This window comes from Chiloscyllium plagiosum, chromosome 2 (assembly GCF_004010195.1).
Source record: "Chiloscyllium plagiosum isolate BGI_BamShark_2017 chromosome 2, ASM401019v2, whole genome shotgun sequence".
Taxonomy (NCBI): Eukaryota; Metazoa; Chordata; class Chondrichthyes; order Orectolobiformes; family Hemiscylliidae; genus Chiloscyllium; species Chiloscyllium plagiosum.
The window spans coordinates 70,297,541-70,319,358 of record NC_057711.1 but is presented as its reverse complement, the minus strand read 5'-3'; the positions used below and the strand labels follow the sequence as shown (position 1 = coordinate 70,319,358).

General features: G+C 37.2%; 1 protein-coding gene across 3 annotated transcripts in view; it reads left to right on the top strand.

Annotated features, from left to right (window-relative positions):
* LOC122560744 (centrosomal protein of 120 kDa) overlaps nucleotides 1-21,535 on the top strand; it is an 88,064-nt gene extending 66,529 nt beyond the window's left edge. Inside the window, exons 15-19 of one of the 3 annotated variants that reach the window (XM_043711758.1) lie at nucleotides 1,026-1,187; nucleotides 3,508-3,630; nucleotides 8,888-8,986; nucleotides 14,342-14,487; nucleotides 18,296-21,535. In XM_043711758.1, the coding sequence (XP_043567693.1) occupies nucleotides 1,026-1,187; nucleotides 3,508-3,630; nucleotides 8,888-8,986; nucleotides 14,342-14,487; nucleotides 18,296-18,530 (765 nt within the window). In that variant the 3' untranslated portion in view covers nucleotides 18,531-21,535. The remainder of the gene's footprint in view (nucleotides 1-1,025; nucleotides 1,188-3,507; nucleotides 3,631-8,887; nucleotides 8,987-14,341; nucleotides 14,488-18,295) is intronic. The other 2 variants (XM_043711748.1, XM_043711769.1) reach the window with 2 other exon arrangements.
* The last annotated feature ends 283 nt before the right edge of the window (nucleotides 21,536-21,818 follow it).

Sequence of the window (21,818 nt, the reverse complement as noted above, 5' to 3'; positions counted from 1 at the left end):
TGAAAACAAGGATGACATTTCCAATATCAAGTTGTTGCTTGATCTTGTTGAGCACAGGGGTAATGGATGAATAAGGCATGTCACGAAGTAAGACATGGCCGTGGTTTGGATGATCTGAAGTTTATGGGGAATAGACTGAGGGAAACTAGCCAAAATTGTGTTGATACTTTGAAGTAATCAAAGACATGGATGAGGATTTCAACAGCAGATCAGCTGAGTCAAATGTGAATTTGAGTGATGTTACAGAGCTTAAAAGAGTCATTCTTATAGAGGACATGAATATGAGTCAGAAGCTCACCTCAGCATCATGTGTTAACAGACCTAATAATCTCAAGCTGTCAGATCTTCACCTTACTAAGAACCAGTCTATGACTGACCATTAAATCTGTGGCTAAGAGTTACTGATGACAAACCCGTCTAGGTGAAATGCCCTGAAATAACTAGTCCAAATTATTGTAATGCTTCAAAGTATGATTCATACTCAAACATAACTTGCATTCCAATTTTCATAAGTTACATTGTGTCATTTATAGTATGCTTTTAAACTTCCACAGCACTGCACTCAAAATGAGCTTTCATTGATAAATATTGTGAGAAAACTAAGCTAAAGGATGTTCTCACTTGAATTTGTTGAGTGGTCAGCTCTCTCAACCATGCAAGATGTGTATAAGATTAGAGTAGATCTAATGAACCAATAATTTATCAGTCTGTTGAAATTTGCATAATGTAATGCAAACAAGTTTCACAGGACAGCTGTTCAATATCTGGCACCCTTCTCCATTGCTGGGCCAAAATCCTGTTGTTTTTCACCTAACAGCACTGTGGAAAATATCTTCACAAGGGATGCAATGGCTTCTTCACACCTTTTCAATAGCATTTGGACTGGACAATAAGCACTTCCAACATTGGCGACATCCTGTACAGGAATTAACAAAATTAGTTACTGCATCATCAATATTTTATTAATTATCTTGTTTGTCATTAAGCTTATCTGTAAGTTTTTCGAACTATTATCCTGTATATAGCTCCAGAGGTTGAGAAGAGAGTTACAAGATGAGCATGATCGGAGTTTGCGAGAAATGCAAGACACCATGAGACGTTGTACAGAAGATTCTGTCCGTCAGGTAGAGCTGGAAAAGTTAAAACTTAACCAGTTGGAACAAGATAAGTCTCGTTTACAACAGCAGGTGAGGAAAAGGATTGCTAGTCAGAGGCAACATAAGATGCTTTTTCAAAACATTAGTAATTCTTTATGATCAGTTTGTTCTTACTTTATTGTGCTCATCCATCTTGTCAATGAAGCATGCAATTTTAATTTCTTCATGCTTGTAGGTATTTTAGCAATGGCATCACATTAAGTATTCTTTCTGGTGTATTTGCACTTAGAAATTGAATTTGTTATTACTTTTGTCTTCATTTATCAGAATCTCCATGAAAATTGGCACCAGGTGATCTTGCATAACGGTCTCATTGTCAACAACATGATGTCAGACACCTACAGCCTGCTCTTTCCCAAGCCTTTTCCACCTTCAGTGCCTAACAAGTGAAACATTATTAACTTAGTTTTGCAGAACGCATCCAGCATTTCTTCCCAGATTGTGGGCATGTTTTCTGTGAACCCCTTTCTCTCCCACACAGCCCCTTCAAAAATACGCCTGATAGGAACATGTAAAATCCAGCCATGTAGATTTATAGATGCACTCAAAAATATTTAGGCTACTTCTTTATGCCACTATTTTAGAACTTATTTGTACAATTGCACCCGTTGCACACATCAGTGTTTTTCACCTAAGGAAGTTCCATGTCATCTTTGCTCAGAGATAGCTCACTTGCCAGTTGGAAAATCATTGATGTAACTCCCATTTCACAATTTGAGCACACAGTTTAGGCATCTAGCTCAGTACAGTGCTTTCAGCTTTTGCTTGATGTACTGCTCAAGTGACGATACCAGATCTCAATCACAGTTACAAGAACAAAGCACTTCTATACTGTCATAGAGTGAAAAGATATTCTCTTCACATTCATCTAAGATCTTAAAATTCTACTTTGACCAAAAGGTAACAGATTAAAAGCAATTTGGTAATCTAGTGCACAGAAATACTCAAGCGTCGAGGGCTATACATTAGTTGTCAGGATAGCTTTCTGCTACATTGTTATTGAAAATTGACAGTAATGCTTTATGAAGCAATGAAATTGCAGACCAATTAACAATAATTAACTTTTGAATTAATTGTAATTCATTCACAGAAATGGAAACGTCTTATTGCCAATTGACCACATAAGAAAGCTCTCTTCCAGTGTTAATTACTATCACATGGGCTCAGGTGACCAACTTGTTGTCTTAAGCAGTTGGAAAGTGGCATCTTAAATTTCTGCTGTCTAGGTTGAATGCACTTGCAATTAAATTAACTGTGAACTGCCCTAGCTATTGATCCATTTCCATTTTCTGTTTTGGCTGTCAGTTTATTTTGCAGCATTTTGCCACTTGTTAATAAAATGTTAAGCTATTTGTCAAGTAAGTTTCATAAAGCAGCTACTGTTTTGAACTAAATCTATGCCTTTGTTTCATTCGAGTTTCATAGTTGATAAATTCTATTACATTGTGTACCCATAATTGTAGAATAAGTATGTTCTACAACCAGGCCTTTCCCATCTTCAGTGCCGATTCAATGAAACACTATAAACTTAGTATATCTGAATGTTTCTACTGTTCCTCCTCAGACTGTGGACCTATTTTAAAAGATTCCCCTTTCCAGAAAAGCTCCTGGTCGGGACTTTTTTTCATACATAATATTTGCACATGTTTAGGTACTATGCTAACTATTATACATTTTCAGATGATGTGTTGTTTATAATTGTATTCAGACCAATTTCCGTGGTTGTTAAATGTGTTGTTCCGTGCTGATATGTTTTAGCAACTTAGATTTGTGTCTAAGAAACTGCATTAATTAAAACTTCAGTTTTAACACTCATCAAAAGCAGGTTATTTTTGCATGTCAGCATTTAACATTTTGTCAGTAACTAATGACCTCATATGTTTTATAATTTGAAGTTAGTCATCAGGAGGAAGAATAATTTTTCAATTTCTTACTGGAGTAACATCCTAAAATCTGTGTTCTCAGTATACTAGTTGGTCTATTTATTAAGTTACACTTGGATATTGTACAGTGTATATATTAAAAAGTTATTGCAATGTAGTGTAAACTGCCAAAGTGCTAACTGAATAGATGTATAAATAATGATCTGCTGTAGAAGAATTAGCTAGTTATGTGTTGCTGTTTAGTATCCTCACTGGCATTGTCAGCAGGATGTAAACAATGAAATTATTCATCCATTTTTAAACCGCAGTGTTCAGCTATCTTGCTGTTAGTCTGCATGTACTTCAGTTGTGTTAAAAACCCATTTATTTTGAATGTGAATTTTTAGAGCATCTGTTTAATGTCTAAAGGATAAGCTGACTTCCTTTAGTTTCTTGAAAGTTTTTTTCCTTTCATGAATTCTATCTAGCTCCATGAAGCAGAACAGAAATACAAACTACTTGAAAAAGAGTTCCATCAGTACAAGGAGCAGCAGAGCAGTAAACCTGAAATTCGACTTCAGTCAGAGATCAATCTTTTAACTCTTGAAAAGGTAAAATGCATTCAGATGTCTTTTATATAATTTAGTTCCCATACCAACGTAGAGAAATCAGTAAAACAACCTCACATATTTTGTTCCTTTTTAAAAGGAGTGATTACCTTCAAAAATGTTTCCTTTGAATGTTTTGTTGAGGTAAATTGCCCCAACAAAATGTTATTTTTGGTTAGACAAACTGGATGAAAAAATGACATGGAGATAAGCAAATAATTAGACATTTTTTGAATTATAAAGCTTAATCAATTTATTTTATCTTCGTAGAGATTGACATAAAACATTCGTGATTGAAAAGAAAATCTTATCATGGGGACAAATATAAAGATGCTGATTTTTCACTCTAAGTAAAAACTACACAATCTGTAGTAATCGTTTTCTCAAATAGCTATTTAACTTCCAATGGAAAATGAAACTGGAATCATGAAACCTTTTTCTTTCTTTGAAATTATTGCATAAAATTTCATGTGTAAGTCATTCACGAAAATTAGATTTTTCAAAGTTGATAATGCAAATGAACAGATGTAGGTATTTACTTTTAAGTAGCTGCAGTTTAACAGTAACCCAGCATGAAATGTATTAGATTTCTGTTGAAGTTTAAGCAATTTCCTGAAAGGTTTTTCTCTTGCATAATGTAATTTGCCAGTATCTCAGTGAGCCATAACATAGGAATATAGCAGGAGTAGGTTATTTGGCCCTTCAAGCCTGCTTTGCCATTTATTCTGATAATGACTAATCGTCCAATTCAGTATGGTGTTCCTGGTTTCTCCCCATATCTTGTGATCTATTTAGCCCTAAGAATGGTTTCTAATTTCTTCTTGAAAATATTGCAGTGTTTTGGCATCAACCACTTTCTGTGGCTGAGAATTTTGCTTCAGTTGACCAGAAATACTCACTTCTCTTCAGGTTTATGGGCTTTGCTGTCCATTAATAATTATGATTGGCTCAATATTTTGGATTATTGCTCACGTAAAATTCTTCTAGAATACTGTTTGTTGTTTTGTTCCTCAATATGATTTGTCCTTACGATGGTGGAATACCAATAGAGGGCTGCACATGTTCTTCCATCTTTAAGTTGATGCAAAGTAGTCTCATATGTATTGATGAAAAAATTCCAGTATGGCCCGACATGTTTGAATCCAAGATTAAAATTCAGTGCAGCCATAGCAGCCAATTTACTATTTCATTAGTTAAAACTTTCTGATCCCCTTGAAATGTCACATGGGGACCAGAATGGACTGCTTTAGAATGAGAATGGCATTTCAGTATACAATAAAAATTCTAGACTATGGGCAATAGTGAAGGAAATCTGAGCAAATCAAAAATACTTCTCTTCATGTTCTCCCTAATTGTGCACTGTATAGGCTTATTGAAAAGATGTTCACTTTGCCAGTTATACAAGTATGATTAAGGAATGGAAGTTCCCTAGTTTAAGAAGCATATATGAAACTTCAGTTTGTTAAATTTTACTATTGATTTTGTTTTAGATAGTTTGTGCTTTCTGAGACAAAGGTCTGAATTTTGTCTGTGTTTAATCGAGTGAGATTCATGGCATCTGGTCCGCCATGGCTCTCAGCGATTTCTGTCTCAATCTTCCTCTCTTTAATCATGCAAACATGATGTGCTGGCTATTCTCATGAAATCATAAAACAAGAGAGGCAGATGTGGGGGGGCGGTACATTGCCCGTGCAACAAGCTGGCCAGAGAAGAACACAATCGGTCCAGTCAAGATGGAGAGACCCCAATGGGTGACAAACCCAGCAAGCATCATTGTGTTGGGCTGTTTTCCATTACCATCAACACTAACATCTTTTTAATCTGCACTAGTTTTGATCTCTTTTGCACAACTCTCTTTTCTTATGAGCTACTAGCAGCAATCAACAAACTTCTGCCTTAAAGATGCCAGTAGCAGACACCATACTCTCCATCTCCACCTCTGAGGAGGAAGCCACTGAACCCTCAGAGGATACACTGATAAGGCTTTTACCTATACCATCAGCTCAGAGACTTTGATCTCAGTGGGGTCTCTACCTAGATTAGACTCAGTTCTGCAGACTGGTGGGTGCACCACAGTCGAGAGTGTGGTGCTGGAAAGCACAGCAGGTCAGGCAGCATCCGAGGAGCAGGAGAATTCTCGTTTTGGGCATAAGCCCTTCATCAGAAATGAGGCTTGTGGGTCCGGGCTGAGAGATAAATAGGAGGGGGGTGGGGTTGGGGGAGGTAGCTGGGAAAGTGATAGGTGGATGAAGGTGAGGGAGCAGGTGATAGGTCAGAGTGGAGCAGTGATGGACGAGTCCAGAGGGCGGTGCCAGGTTGGAGGCTTGGGACTGGGATAATGTTTGGTGGGGGGGAAATGAGGAAGCTGTTGAAATCCATAATTATCCCGTGTGGTTGCAGGGTCCCAAGGTGCAATATGAGGCGTTCCTCCTTCAGGCATCAGGTGGTAATGGTTTGGCGTTGGACGAGGCCCAGGACCTGCATGTCCTTGACGGAGTAGCGGGAGGAGTTGAAGTGTTCAGCCACGGGCCGGTGGGGTTGGTGGGTGCGGGTGACCTAGAGATGTTCTCTGAAACGATCCGCAAGCAGGCGTCCTGTCTCCCCAATGTAGAGGAGACCACACCGGGTGCAACGGATGTAGTAGATGACATTGGTAGAGGTACAGGTGTATTTCTGACGGATATGGAAGGATCCCTTGGGGCCTTGGATGGAGGTAAGGGGAGTGGTATGGGCATAGATTTTGCACTTCCTGCAGTGGCAGAGAAAGGTGCCAGGATGGGGTGTGTGCTGGTGGGTGTGTGGACCTGACTCCCAGGACGACTTCTTGCAGATCATTTCAGAGAACATCTCTGGGACACCCGCACCCACCAACCCATGGCTGACCACTTCAACTCCCCCTCCCACTCCGTCAAGGACTTGCAGGTCCTGGTCCTCCTCTACTGCCAAACTATTACCACCCAATGCCTGGAAGAGGAACACCTCATATTCCGCCTTGGGGCTCTGCAACCACACGGGGTAGCTGCATGTTTTCCACAGCTTCCTCATTTCCTCTCCCCTCTCTCCGCTCCCAGCCTCCCTCAATCCACTGCAACTTGCCTACTGATATAACAGGTCCACAACAGACATAATTTCCCTAGCCGTACACTCGTCCCTGAAACATCTCAGCAATAATGACACCTATGTCAGACTCCTACTGATTGACTACAGCGCTGTCTTCAACACCATAATCGCCTCCAAACTCTGAGACCTAGGCCTTGGCTCTGCCCTCTGCCACTGGATCCTCAGCTTCCTGACCCACAGACTGCAATCAGTGAAGATAGAAACCTGCACCTCTTCCTCGATAACCCTCAACAGGAGCCCCCCCAAGAATGTGTTCTCAGCCACTTACTGTACTCCATGTACACCCACGATTGTGTTGCCAAATTCTGAATGAATGCCATCTGCAAGTTTGCTGGTGACACCAGGGTGGTAGGATGGATATCAAACAACAATGAGTTGGAATGCAAAAAGGAGATAGAGGGCTTGGTGTCATGGTTCAATGGTAACAACCTCTCTATGTTGGCAAAACAAAAGAACTGAACATTCTTTTCAGAAAGAAAGGAGGAGAATACACCCCCATCTACATCAATGGAGGTTGAGACCATCAAGTTCCTGGGAGTGATGATAACCGACAACCTGTCCTGGACCTCTCACGCAGATGGGATGGTCAAGAAGGCACAACAATGCCTCTTCTTCCTCAGGCAGTTTATGAAATTCAACATGTCCATAAAGACCCTCACCAACTTTTACAGATGCACCACAGAAAGCATATTTGGGTGCATAGGGGCCTGGTATGGCAACTGCTCTGTCTAGGACCTTAAGAAACTACAGCGCAGGCCATCACGGAAGTCAGCCTGCCATCCATGGAGTCCGCTCACACTTCCCGCTGCCAAGGAAAGGCTGCCAACATCATCAAAGACTCCTCCCACCCTCATGATGCTCTCCTATAACCTCTTCCGTCAGGCAGAAGATACAGAAGCTTGAACATATGCACCAACAGGTTCAAGAACAGCTTCTTCCCTGCCATTATTAGACTGATGAATGGACTCTCCAATTTCAAATAATGTTGATCTTGTTAATATTGATCTTACTTTGCATGCTTCCTGTGCAGTTTAACCTGTATACCTCACTTTGTCTAAGCACCCTATGATCTGTATGTCCTGGCTTACTATAATCTGCTTGTACTGCTTACAAAACAAAGCTTTTCACTATACTTAGGTATATGTGACTACAATAAATCAAATCAAATCAAACGCAACAGCATCTCTGAAGTTTACCCCATGCTTCCATTTTGGCAGATAATGGAAGATTTGGTACATGGGGTTCAACGTTGGGCAGTGTAACATGGGAGGCAGCATAAACTAAAGGATACTGTTCAAAAGGGTGTACAGGAGAGCTGGTTATAATTATGCATAAATCATTAAAGGTGGCTTGACAGGTAGAGAGAGAAATTATACAGTATTCTAAGCTTCATAAATAGAGACAAAGAACTCAAAAGTAGAAGGTTATGATAAACTTTTAAGACAATGATTAGACCTCAGCTGGAGTACTGTGCATAGTTCTGAGAATCACACTGAAGGAAGGAAGTGAATGCATTAGATAGAGCACTGAAGATACTTACACAAATGGTTCCAGGGATGAGACACACCAATTAAGACAAAAAAATTGAAGAAGTTGGGACTGCTTGCCTTGGAAAGAAGAAGACTTGGAGAGAAGATGTGATAGAAGTTTTCAAAATCATGAGGGGTCGGGACAGAGTGGATAGGGCAAACCTATTCCCACTCATGAATTCAAGTACTCCTAATCGAATGTTATTAATTAGATCCTTCAAATATAAATCCAAGTATATTGTAGTTCAGAAGAAAAGTCATTGGACTCGATATATTAATTTTGTTTTTCTCACCAGATGTGCTGAGTTTCTGTAGCATTTGGTTTTTATTTCGTATCCAGCATCTGCAGCATTTGGCTTTTATATATTAAAGTTGCTTTAATGATGATAATATTTAATTCAGCTGTCTGAAGTGAACAAGAGATAAATTACTTATGAAGTGAATGCTGTGTAAAAGTGTTCTTAAAAAATAATTTCAGCCCATTATGCCAAAATTCTACTTCTTCTAAAACATTTACATGGATTCAGATCTTGTTTCTGAAAATAGAAGTAGTAATTTTTTAAGTGATATCACAACATAAGCTTTGTTTCAACCTTTGATGTTTTTATTAGGTGGAATTTGAGAGGAAATTGGAATCGGCCACAAAATCTAAGCTGCACTATAAGCAGCAGTGGGGGCGAGCGTTGAAAGAGTTAGCACGGCTAAAACAGGTAAAGCATCTCCTGTTCCTTTCAAATGTGTCCTATGTAAACCGTGGTTTGAGTAATCACTTCTTAAATTCCATGTTTCAAAATGGAAAAAGATCAATTTTATTGGGAAGATTGTCAGCAAAGTTGTTCTGATTGCTTTTATTGTCCTTTCTAACACCATATTATCTTGTTAATTTTTCTCACATGCTTGAGCCATTCTTATCATGCCAATGTCCTCTTGCAGGCTGAGTCTCTATCTGCCCTTTCTGTCTATCTACACCTTTGCTGTCTTGCATCCTCTCATCCCTGTACCTGCAAACATGAAACATTCGGTCGCTCACCATAACTATTTAAACTATCAAACAAGATTAGTTAGAGACAAAATAAACTACAAATGCTGGAATCCAAAGTAGACAGATAGGAGACTGGAAGAACACAGCAAGCCAGGCAGCAACAGGAGGTGGAGAAGTCAACCTGAAGAAGGGTTATACCCGAAACATTGACTTCTCCACCTCCTGATGCTGCCTGGCTTGATGTGTTCTTCCAGACTCCTGTTTGTCTACTATCAGACAAGATTACCATAATCTCTCTTCTGCTTCCCATTGATCTGCACTTAGCAATCACATTGTAAAGGGATTACTGTATAAAATTGAGAAATATAAACTTGAATTGCTACTGTAGGAAGTCATTAATTAAGGTAGCGTTGAGGATATTGCCTTCAGCTCAAGTATTCTTAGTATTAACAATGGCAGTAAATATTCTACAAAGATTGAATGTTTACATCAATACATTTTAGAAATGTGACATTTATTTTTATTTTAGTAAAAGTCACTGAGGTGGCAACAAAAGCTTTTTTTGACAAACATTGTTTTGTGCGATTGTCATGTGTTTCTTAAGCATATGTTTAGAAATTACAACTGGGATATTCAGGAATTAGTTTGTGAATACCACAGTATTTTGATGTTAACAGTTATGGAGATATTTGTGTATTTCAGTAAATAATAGACTTTATGATATTTTCCTTTTTAAGTAAACTCTGTTCTACTTGGATTTAATACTACTTAGCCAGTTTGAAGTTTTTTAGCCATCATAACTAAAGTGACAGTAAAGAACCCATCTGGTTCACTGATGTCCTTCAGGAAAGAAAACTGCAGTCACTTCCTGGTCTGGCCTACAGTGAGACTTCGGATTCACAACAATGTGGTTGACTCCTAACTGCCTGATGAGCAATTGCTACTAGCCTAGCCAGTGATGTTCACGTCCTGTGAATGCATTTTTAAAAGTTATATTTTGCTTGACTGTGCTAGGATTAGGCAATAAAAGGTCATCTTAAATTATCTTTGTTTATAGCTGCATTGTGAGGCCTGTGGGCTGTCTAGAAAATGATCATATTGGTTGGGCAGTGATTTAACTTCCCTTTTGGTCGCGTTGATACCATCTTTAAGTGTCTCGTCTCTTGCATGTGCACAAACCACTTGAGCAAAATACTGAAGGATCAGTAACAAATTAATAACTTCAAGAGAGGAAGCATGACAATGTAGTTTTTAGGGTCATATATTAGAACAGTGGAAAGTGGGAATCTTATTTCTTGCAGATATAGATCTAAAAATCTCACATCCTGAACACACTTGGTTCTCAAATAATTTTCATTTTCCTCACACCTCTGTTTACATTTATCATTGTAAATCGCTGTGACGGCACTTTCCCTTCAGTTTTGATGTTTGGTTGCCATGATGTGGAGGTGCCAGTGTTGGACTAGGGTGGACAAAGTTAAAAATCACACAACACCAGGTTATAGTTCAACAGTTTTGTTTGGAAGGATGGTAGACAATTCTATATCCGAAATCCGAAAAGCTCCGAAATCTGAAGTTTTCTTCGTGAAGTTTTTTTCTCATAACAACGTTGTTTGGCATGCAAACAGTTAACCCAACTCCACACCCACTCGACCCACGTCACTGAAATGTGACATGGCGGCATGGCCCAGCTCTGGCAGATGTCAGTTCTGTCTCAGCACTCGTAGTACTCACTGGTGCGCCTGCTGTTTGGTATTTTTTTTATTTCACCATGTAATGGTCACTTATTCCAAAATCCAAAAACCAGCTTGCCCCAAGGGTTTTTGATGAAGGAAGCTTTCGGAGCACTGCTCCTTCATCGGGGATTTGATGGATTTGTAGAGCAAATTGCCAACATTGTCATCATCTTGTTTGTAAGAAGAATATTTACCTCATGATTGTAACGCTGCAGACGGTACGTTAGTATAAAGTAAAGTTGCCATAGTCCCAGACAATTATAAAGCTGCACTCTGTTTAGAGAAATATGACTGGTGGTGATTTCAACCTGAGGGTCACCATTCCTCAGGAGATGTTGCAAAAGGGGAGATCTTCGCTGATGTGCGAACTGAACCCACATTGAACCCACATCACTCTGCATCATGTACAGCATATAGGCAGGAGTTTTCTGGATCAAGACTGCCCCCAAAACTTTTTTTTTGTTGCATATTTTTGCTTAAATATGAGGATATCTTCAGCTGCAGGAACCACAATTGGCATGTGCTCTCAAGTTTTATGATTAAACTTAATTATTTCACAGAATAAATGTCAAAACTTGATTAAAGTCTTACTGAATCCCGGTAGGTCTAAAATCTCAGTTTATGTCTTAGCTCCAAAATCTTTGTGGAGTTCTGTCAAAGCTTTTCCATAACCTATTGCACGCAGAAGGAAATCTCAAAACTCCCTAATAAAATGTTAATGATAACATCCAGCTGTAGTCTACTTTAGACAGAACATGATGTATCCTTTTGAGGTTTTTACACAGACCATCAATGTGCAGCCATACTTGATCCAACTTTAAGTTTGCAATAACAATTTATGCAACAAGTAACATTTATTCTGATTATATTGTCTGTGTTCATTTTGTGTGTTAATATTGTTTTTGCTGGAGTATTTAAAGAATATGTGCAAACAGTGATCTCTGAAAGCTAAAGATATTCTTTACTGGAAACTCTTGTCAGTTCTAAGAACTCCTGTTCCCGTTGCATTCTTCTCAACCTTTCAGCATTTTTTTTCTCTAAATTGATTTATTTAAGAAAAAATTGGTTAAAGATTTGTTGTAAATTTTTCTGAAAATGAAGCAGTTATATGCAAAAAAAAACAAATCTTGAAGTCATCCAGGTTGTTTTATACGCTTGACAACTCTGGGTTATTTTCAGAAAACCACTCTTGTTGCATTCTTCAGTATCTGCCAAAGGCTTGTGCTATAGCTTAGCAACCAGTGTGCAATGACCAGCGATTGACTATTGTTTAGTCTAATGGCTGTATGTTTACAACAACTCTTCAGATTTATGAGCAGTACTGCCAAGTAAAGATGCTTATTTACTTGGTAGAGAGACCTCTTAACAGTGACACTTGCAAAAGAGAATTCTGTTCTTTCTGTTTTAGTGATGTACTGTATTTTAAGTGATTAATTGATTTATTGTTGTTGCATGTACCAAGATACAGTGAAAAGTATTGTTTTATGTGCTGTACTGGCAGATCATTTACTTGGGAGTTTATGCATTCAATAACATCAAAACTAAGTGATGAAACATTTAAATTGTTAGTCTCTGACACTAAGATGTCTTCCTACATCAGTTACATATCATTTCCAATATATTTTGGAATGAATTTAATCTTAATTATTAAAAAACAGTCTTTGCTTATTGTCTCAAATAGCTTGGCTGCCCCCACTGTGAGACCACTTGAAAGGTTATGAAATATGGTGTACGTTTATGATGTTTTTTGGTTGTCAACATATGTAAATAAATTATGATGTGGTTAACAGTTTTTTGCTTAAGGATTGCCACTATATGAAATGGTGGGCTAAAGATTTATAAATGTTTTATTTGTGTTGGAATCAGAACAAACACAGTACTGAGATCACATTTTGCCTGTTTTGATAAGTTGCTGAACTCTAATGCTCCATTTCAAAGTAGTTCAGATAAATATTATACTGGGACTGTACTACAGCCTAGTTCATGAGATCCACATGATGAGACTATGTTTTGATGATGCCATTCAAAAGGTGCCAAGCCAGAGCTCAGAATATTAAAACAAACAAATTGAACACAATTATTTCACATTAATTAAATTTTATTTCTTCTGGTAACAGAAGTGTGAACATGTATATAAACAAAAATATTGTTTTCAGAAAATATTAATAAACACATTAATATACAGACAGGGATATTATGACAGAGAATAAAAACAATACAGTACTAGAACTGAGCATTTAATGCCAAACTCATGGACAATAGCAAGCATACACCAGATGGAGAATCACCTGAACTTGTAGAACCCTTTATGCTTATCACAAACCTGTCTTTCATACTACCGAAGTTACATAGCGCTAAGAATGTAGACTTGTGTCTCCCTACTTTTTTTTATCATCCTCATAGAGAATTATTTCACTGGTTAATATTCATGTTCTGAAGAGATCAGGTAGTTTTCCAACAGGGTTAAAAATCATACAACACCGGGTTATAGTCCAACAGGTTTACTTGGAAGCACTAACTTTCGAAGCGCTGCTCCTTGATCAGGTGGTTTTTAAATTTGTACACCCCAGTCCAACACTGGCGTCTCCAAATCATGTTTTACAACAGGCATATCATTACTATCATGCTGTTTGATCAAATATTTGTAAGAACCATTTTCAATACAAAACCAAAATTTGAAACTAATACTGTGCAAACTTTGTCAATAGACAGATGTTAAATTATCCTTAAATGATTTAACATAGACCTGGCCCTTCGTCCCCATGAGCTGTAGTCAGGAGGGAAACACGTTACAAAGTAGCTTTACTATTTTAGAGGCAGGAGAATTTTCTTAGATTTAGTTTCCGTTCTAATTATGAAATAACTTTGCAACTTGATTTACTCTTGTTTGGAGTGCAAGTAGACTTCTACTTAAGAATCTGCTTCAGGATTACTGTACATGGCTGGATTATGCTATGAGTGTTGTTAGATTTCCTATGAGCTTTTACACTGAAAGTTTCAATCAGTTGACCAGTCAAAATTACAGGATCCTGTAGAGGGCTTACAGGTTAATGTGTAAATAGACAAGCAACTCTGCATCTACTCAACAATCAATTTGAATCATTAATAAGTACAGAGTCGGAATCAGAAAATATCAGTTAAAATAATAAGTTTAAATGTCAAATTCATTATAGGAGCTTCACACTCTTCAATATACTTGAGCGGTAAATCAGATAAAAATGCAAAGTTCTTGAATTATCAATGAAAAGTTAGTTGAATAAATTTAAATGTCATTCATAAGCTGTTAGTAATTGAGTCTGGAAAGTAATTCACTGATTGCAATTTTATTTTAATGTATTTTATTGTAGCGTGAGCAAGAAAATGCTATGGCACGACTTAAGAAACAGCAACAAGAACTGGAACATATGAGGTTGCGTTACCTGGCAGCTGAGGAGAAAGAAGTAGTTAAAACAGAACGAGAAGAATTGGCAGAAATTAGGAATGAATTGAACAGGTACCAGAAAGTGGAGAAATGCCACGTAATTACCTAATTTTAAGCTTAAGATAAAAATGTTAAACATTTGATATATGTGCATGATATGAAAAGAGAACCATATTCATAAGCCTTAGCAATAAGCGCAATATTTGGGGTGAATTGGTTCGAAAAATAATCATTTGGCACTACAGAACTTGAGTATTGTTTTAAGGAAACATGTTTTTTCTTTGTTTTTTATCTTGCATTCATCAGGACATTTCACAAGAAATACTAATTTGAAGAGAAAACCAACATTTTTGTTTTATGAGAGGAAAGCACTGCTTGACAAGTAGACTCTGATAGTATCATGGAGTATCCACTAGTTAGTAATGATTGACAATTAACTTCCAGGCTTTGTTTAAATTTCAAATCAGTCAGATTGGTTCTGATTGGTCACTGAATTGCCCTGGGAAATGAAGCAGAGAATATTGCTTCATTTTATTGAGTTGAAACAGGTACAGTGTGCACACATGTTCTTTTTGTAAAGAACAGGGTTTGTATATTTATACACATAGCTTCCAGTACACATAAGCAGCCCACTGTGAACTTGGTGATACTAAATGGTTGTCCGTGTAATACACCACACACTCAATTGTTCAGCAAATCCTGACCTATTGTTGGACTTTGTTGTGAGTTTTGCAAGCATGGATTGTATGGGTATTACCACTACCTTTCTTGTTGTGGACAGTCGAAGGGAAATGCTGTTTAATGTTATCACTCATTCTTTGGCATATATGGCCACACATCACCAAACTTCATATACTATGTCACTCGTTTGTGTGACTTGCAGGAGGTCTTTTTGGCTTGACACAAACACCTATTTGTAACAAATACCATGTTTGTGCTATTGGCCACGTGAAATATCTAGGTTCACATGTGTAGGTTAATCAGAGAGATACTGGACACTGTTCAGAATCAAGATATATTATAATGTACAGTGAGAGATTATCTGATTACGCTATCCTGCAGGCTTTGATACTCCCTATTTCAGCAGCAAGTTTAAACAATGAACAAATGGCTCAGAGCCCTATTAACAAGGCTGCTGATGAGGTTAATCTTGTAGCATGTGAAACTGCAGGAATACTAGCATGAATACTGACTAGGTAGGTTTGCAATAGCAGTGATGCAGAATGCCTAGGCCGAGTTCTCAATTAGGATATTGAGGGAAGGGAACTCATATGACTGCTGCATTTCAAGCATGAGTTTGAAATAGAGATACTAAATTAACTCTTAAAACCAGTTTTTACTCTGGAGAAACAAATGGAGGTTAGAGAATTCAGGAAAATAAATACTTATGTTTTGAAAGCCAGTTCACATTACAGAAGAAGTAGTGCTGGAAGTCTTAGAAAACATTAAGGTGGACAAATCTCTGAACGTGACCAAGTGTATCCAGGAAGTTAGGGAATAAATTGCAGAGCCCCTAGCAGAAATATTTGAATCATCTATAACCACAGATGAAGTGCTGGAGGGTGACTAATATTCTGCCTGTATTTAAGAAATGCTTTAAGGAGAAGCCTGGCAACTATAGACCTGTGAGCTTGACATCGGTGGTGGGTAAGTTGTTGGAGGTGATTCTGAAAGATTGGATTTACATGCATTGAGAGGCAAGGACTGATTTAGGGATAGTCAACATGGTTTTGCATGAGGAAAATTAGGCCACACAAACTTGATTCTGCTTTTTTGATTAACCAAAAAGATTGATGAGAATAGAGTGGTAGATGTTGTTTACATGAACTTTTAAAGCCTTTGACAAAGTTTGACATGGTACATTAATTAATAAAGTTAAATCACATGGGATTCAGGGTGACCTTGCCAATTGGATACAAAGTTGGCTCTATGGTAGGAGATAGAGAGTGGTGGTGGAGGGTTGTTTTTTGGTCTGGTGGCCTGTAACCAGCAATGTTCCAGAAGAATCAGTACTGGATTCACTTTTGTTTGTCATTTATATAAATGATTTAGATGAGAATATAAGACGCGTGATTAGTAAGTTTGCAGATAACACCAAGATTGGTGGTATAATGGACAGTGAAGAAGGTTATTGAAGATTATAAAGAGATCTGGATCAATTTGGTGAATGCTCTGAGGAGTGGCAGAGAGAGTTTAATTTCAATGAATGTGTGGTATTGCATTTTGGTAAAACAAATAAGGGCAGGACTTATGCAATTTATGCTGGTGCCTTGGATAATGTTGGAGAACAACAAGACCTACGGTTTCAGGTACATATTTCTTTGAAATTTGCATCACAGGTAGGCAGGATGGTTAAGAAGGTGTTTAGCACACTTGCCTTCATTGCTCAGACTTTGGAGTATAGGAGTTAGAATGTCATTATGAGGTTGTACAGGATGTTGGTGAGGCCTGTACTGGAGTAGTATGTGCAGTTCTGGTCACCCTGGTATAGGAAGGACATTATTAAATTGGAGAGGGTTCAGAAGAGATTTACCAGGATGTTGCTGGAAATGGAGGGTTTGAGTTATAAAAATAAGCTGGGACTTTTTTCACTGGAGTTTAGGAGATTGAAGGGTGATCTAATAGAGGTTTATAAAACCTTGTGCAGAAATAGGGAGAACAGCAAGGGTCTTTTTCCCTAGGGTGGTGGGGGAGTTCAAACTAGAGAAAATATTTTAAGGTGAGAGGAGAATGTTTTAACAAGGACATGAGGGCCAACTTTTTTTCACATAGATAGTTTCTGTGTGGAATGAACTGCCAGAGGAAGTTGAGAATGCAAGTACAGTTACAACATTTAAAAGATATTTGGATAAGTATGTGAATAGGAAAGGTTTGGAGGGATATGGGCCAAGCGCAGGCAGGTGGGACTAGTTTAGTTTGACATCGATTAGTTGGACCAAAAAGTCTGTTTCCATGTTGTACGTCTCTATGATTACCTTGGAAGCGTAAGGTATCTGGAAAGCTTGAGCAAAAGTTAAGTTGTTGGCTTTACGCATATTGGAAAACTGGAGCTGAAGCCCAAGGTCAGCCATGATTGTATTGAATGGCGAAGCAGGTGAAATAATCTATTCTACCTCATGGAGTCATAGAGTCATCCAGCACAGAGACAGACCCTTTGCTCCAACCAGTCCATGCTGCGTGTTCTTATATTAGTAACTTGCGCTCATACGATTTGAACAGAGAAATTTGTTTTACATGCCAGTCTTTCCAGCATGTTCCACATTTTAGATTCAGTGAGTGCTAAACTCAGATTTTCCGATTCTGTCGGACGTTGTGATGGCATCAAAGGCACTTACCTTTGATAGCGTTCCCATTTGTGAATTTGTGACCTTGAATGTGTCATTGAAATGCTCCTATTATTTTTCCATAATCTTACTTTTTCTCAGAATATTTTGATGAAGGAATGTTTTGCATTTTAAGTTAGTAGATAGCCTTGAGGCTTTGTGACATTGTTGAAAGAGGCCTAGCACCATTTCTGCCTGTTCTTAACCTCGATTTGTTCTTTGCTAATGTACCCGTAACATGACTGTGAAGCTGAAAGCTATATATATATGACAAGTGATGGTAGTTCCCCTTCTCACCCACATCTAACATTCCTCACAGGGCTGCAGCAAAGATCAAAACTCAATGAAAGATAAACATTCATCTATAATTCACAACTAGAAGACATTGTGTGATGATATTTCACCTCCACTGAATCATTGCACCTCTCATTCCATTTTTAATTCTTTTTATTTCATGGTTTAAGGAATCTGAAATATTTGCTTGTTTCACAGGAAGTACTATTAGAACGTAAATTTTTTAAAAGACATGAATAATAGAAATTTTATATTTTTATCAGGTTAAAGCTACAAGAAGTCAAAGAAGCTTCAGATCAGCGTGCTCCTGCAGTTGGAAGGGAGGCTGGAGATCATGTTCAACGTCCAGATGAGGCTTTGGACAACTACCTTGCTCGGCTCATAGAGGAGAGGGACACTTTACTAAGGACAGGGGTATACACTCACGAGGATCGGATTATCAGTGAGCTTGACAAACAAATCCGTGAAGTTATGATAAAAAGAGGTGGTCAGAGATGAAAATAATATGTCACTGAATGTTTATGTGGCATGTAACAAGACAACCACAAAATCATCTACCATTTCACCAATCATACCTTTGATAGAAACTTAGTGTAAATTTTGTGTATATTTCATATTTTCATATTTGATAGAGTTTACATTGACTTTTATACAACTAATAGGTTTTTGAAAAATTATCTTGAAACAAAATTTCTGTTCATTCTTTGTACAGCTACTTCTATTGATGTGTGATGTTTTTAATATGGGTCTATAAATAGCTATTTTTGAGAGTAAACCCCACTCAAATTCATTAAATACCCAATTAAATTTTATGCATTTTTTTCTTTGATAGTATCACTAAACTGATAAGCTGATGCCGTACATGCAGGGAAATCAGCTATCAAGAAGAACAGATATGACAATAGCGCCTCATGGTAAAAACGATAGCTGAGCTAAAAAAAATTTTTTGAAAGGGCCATAGAATGTGGAGATATCAGGAGGTTTCTGCTTTGTATAGAGCAATAAATTCACTACCTGCGATTGCGGTATATGCAAAATTTTGGAACTGTACAGAGGACATGTTTTAATACGATCTTCTGTTGGGAATCTGAAATTATTTGAATGGCATTTTAAAAAAATCAATATCAAATAAATAATCCATTTTTTAAAATCATGTTCATTGAGAACCTAGCTGCCTTAGCAAACATATCTAAAAGTCCTTTATTCCACATATACTATATGGTTAATATACTCAACCAGTTTGGTTTTAATTTATTTTTTATTATTGTGACTTGAAACATGCCATTCTGTCAAAGTAATTACAGTGCAACTCTCAGAGTAAAAATCTGACTAAGTGTACTTGTGTCAAACGTGACAAAAATTTGCATTTTGCAGTTAAGCTAAGTAGAAAATAATTTAATTGCAACTTTTTAGAATGAGTATTTACCATGCAAAAGATGCCAAATCAGTATCAACGCAGTTCTATAGGCTGGCTGAAGAGGTTTTACAGGATTTAATAGTCACAAGTATTGCTTTCTGCTCACTTTCAGAGGAGAATGCACCTGTATTACTTTAAATATTCTGAAATTATTTCACTTCAAAGGTTTTAATTAAGTGCTTTTGCTCATTTAGTCAGTTGATGTTATTTACATGATTTTGTAAAATGTTTTGTCAGACTAATTTTAAAAATCTTAATTCACCAACTCTTGTTTAAGTAACACACAGATGTGGAAAAATTGCACTAAGTTTGGCTTTTTAAAATGTGTTGTCTGAAGTTTTAAATAAGTAGATGAGGAATATATATATATCTCTTAATAAAATTTATTTTCCAATGTTGAAATTTATGTATTAACAAGCATTTATAGAGGTATTGACCTACTGCATCACTGTAAATCTTATTCCAAGTCCTTCAGTTTGAAGATTTCAAAGAATGTTTTTTGGAAAATATCTGGAATGCAGAGAAGGTATACGTGGACAAACCAAGTATTAGTCAGTATCATAGTTGTTTTCTGTGCACAAATATATTCAGGTTATGACTTCAGCTCAGCAAACCCGAACACACTTGCTATAATTGATAGTCAAACAATAATTTATTTTAAGCTGCTTTTTTCTCCCCATTTTGAATCATTTATTATTAAGAGATTGAGAAAGAAAGTGGAGATTAGGCCCTAGATACTACAGTAATTATGAATGGTAAAGTGGGATTCAAGGGCCATGTAGTTTACTCCTATTTCTTATGTTCTCATGTTAGACGTAAAGGAACTTCATGTGTCTACATTGTATAAAATTTCCTGATTCTTGAGAATATATATTCTAATTAAGATTGCTTAAGTTGGTGAAGGGAGTATTACTGGCAGAAGTTCTAGAAAGGTCCCAGTCAATTAGAAAACTGCGGCTGTAGCATCCATGTTCATGTAAAGGAGACAAAGCAGAAAACTATAAATTATACACAGCCCAGCAACTGTACTTTGGAAAATATGGAACCCTATTGGATGTTGACATATATTGTAAAAGGTAATAAAATACAAAAAGAAAGGTCTTGCTGTACAGGGTGGTGGTGAACAGACCTAGTGTACTGTGTACAGTTTTGCTCTTAATTAAGGAAGAATATACTTGTGCTGGAAACAATTTAGCGAAGGTTTATTTGGGTGATTTTGAGTCTGCCCTTATGAAGAAAAATTGGGTCTATTAGACTGAAGAAAATTGACAAGATATTTTGAAATATTTGGTTCTGAGGAGACTTGACAAAGTCAATACTGAGGATGTTCCGCTCTCTGGGTAGGGGGTGCTTAAAATAGAAGGTAAGGTTTTAAAATCGGGATTATTACCCATTTTAAGATGGCATTGATTTTTTTTTTTAAAGAATCCTGAATCTTCAAATTCTTGACCAAAGTTACTGAGATGAATTGTTAAATATATTGGATAGATGTAACTATCAAAGGTAATGGGGAATGATGGGAAAATGACATTAAAGTCAGGATCATATCAACCATAATAATATTAAATGTTCAAGGAGCTGTATGGCCCACTTAACCTTAGGGCAGTGTCAGGATTGTATCAACCATGATAATATTAAATGGTCAAGGAGCTGTATGGTCCACTTAACCTTAAAGCAGTGTTGGAGGTAAACGGCTGACAGCATTGCATAAGAAGTTTAGGATTGTTCTGTTCCTCCCAGTAAAATAAAAACAAAACCTGTTGTACAATATCATAACTAATATTTATTCCATTGGAATAGGAAAGTCCGTGCAGTGAAATCTGAATATGTAACTAATCAGTACGGTTTGCAAGAAATCAACCTGCTATTTGAATCTCCTTGGCACAAATGATGGATTTGTTAGCAGCAGAGGGCGCTGCTCCTGCAAAGAAAAAGCTCTGGTCCTATGTGGTAGTATTGGTTTTCTACTTACCATTCTCCATGAAATTTGATTCTATTTAACATTATGGATCAGAACTTGAACTGCAAATTTTTAATGCAACTTTTGTGATTTAATTGAATTGGTTTTTGATTTAATAAACAAATGACTTAAATCAAAGTGTTATTTTGCAGAACATGTCATCTGTTTAACTACCAAAAACGTAATCGGGTTACATTATTTCCTGGTAAATTTGTAACAGTTGATTCACAATCTTTTAATCCTTCAAACCATGTGGATACTAGTTGACAGTATTCCCACTGGGTGAATCTGTTGGCAACCTGAGGATGAATAAAATAATCCAGTTGAGTGTTGCAGAGTACTTGAAAACCACATCCTGGAATAACTTGCACGATAAATTGATCTCTGGCACCAAATTGACCACTAGCAA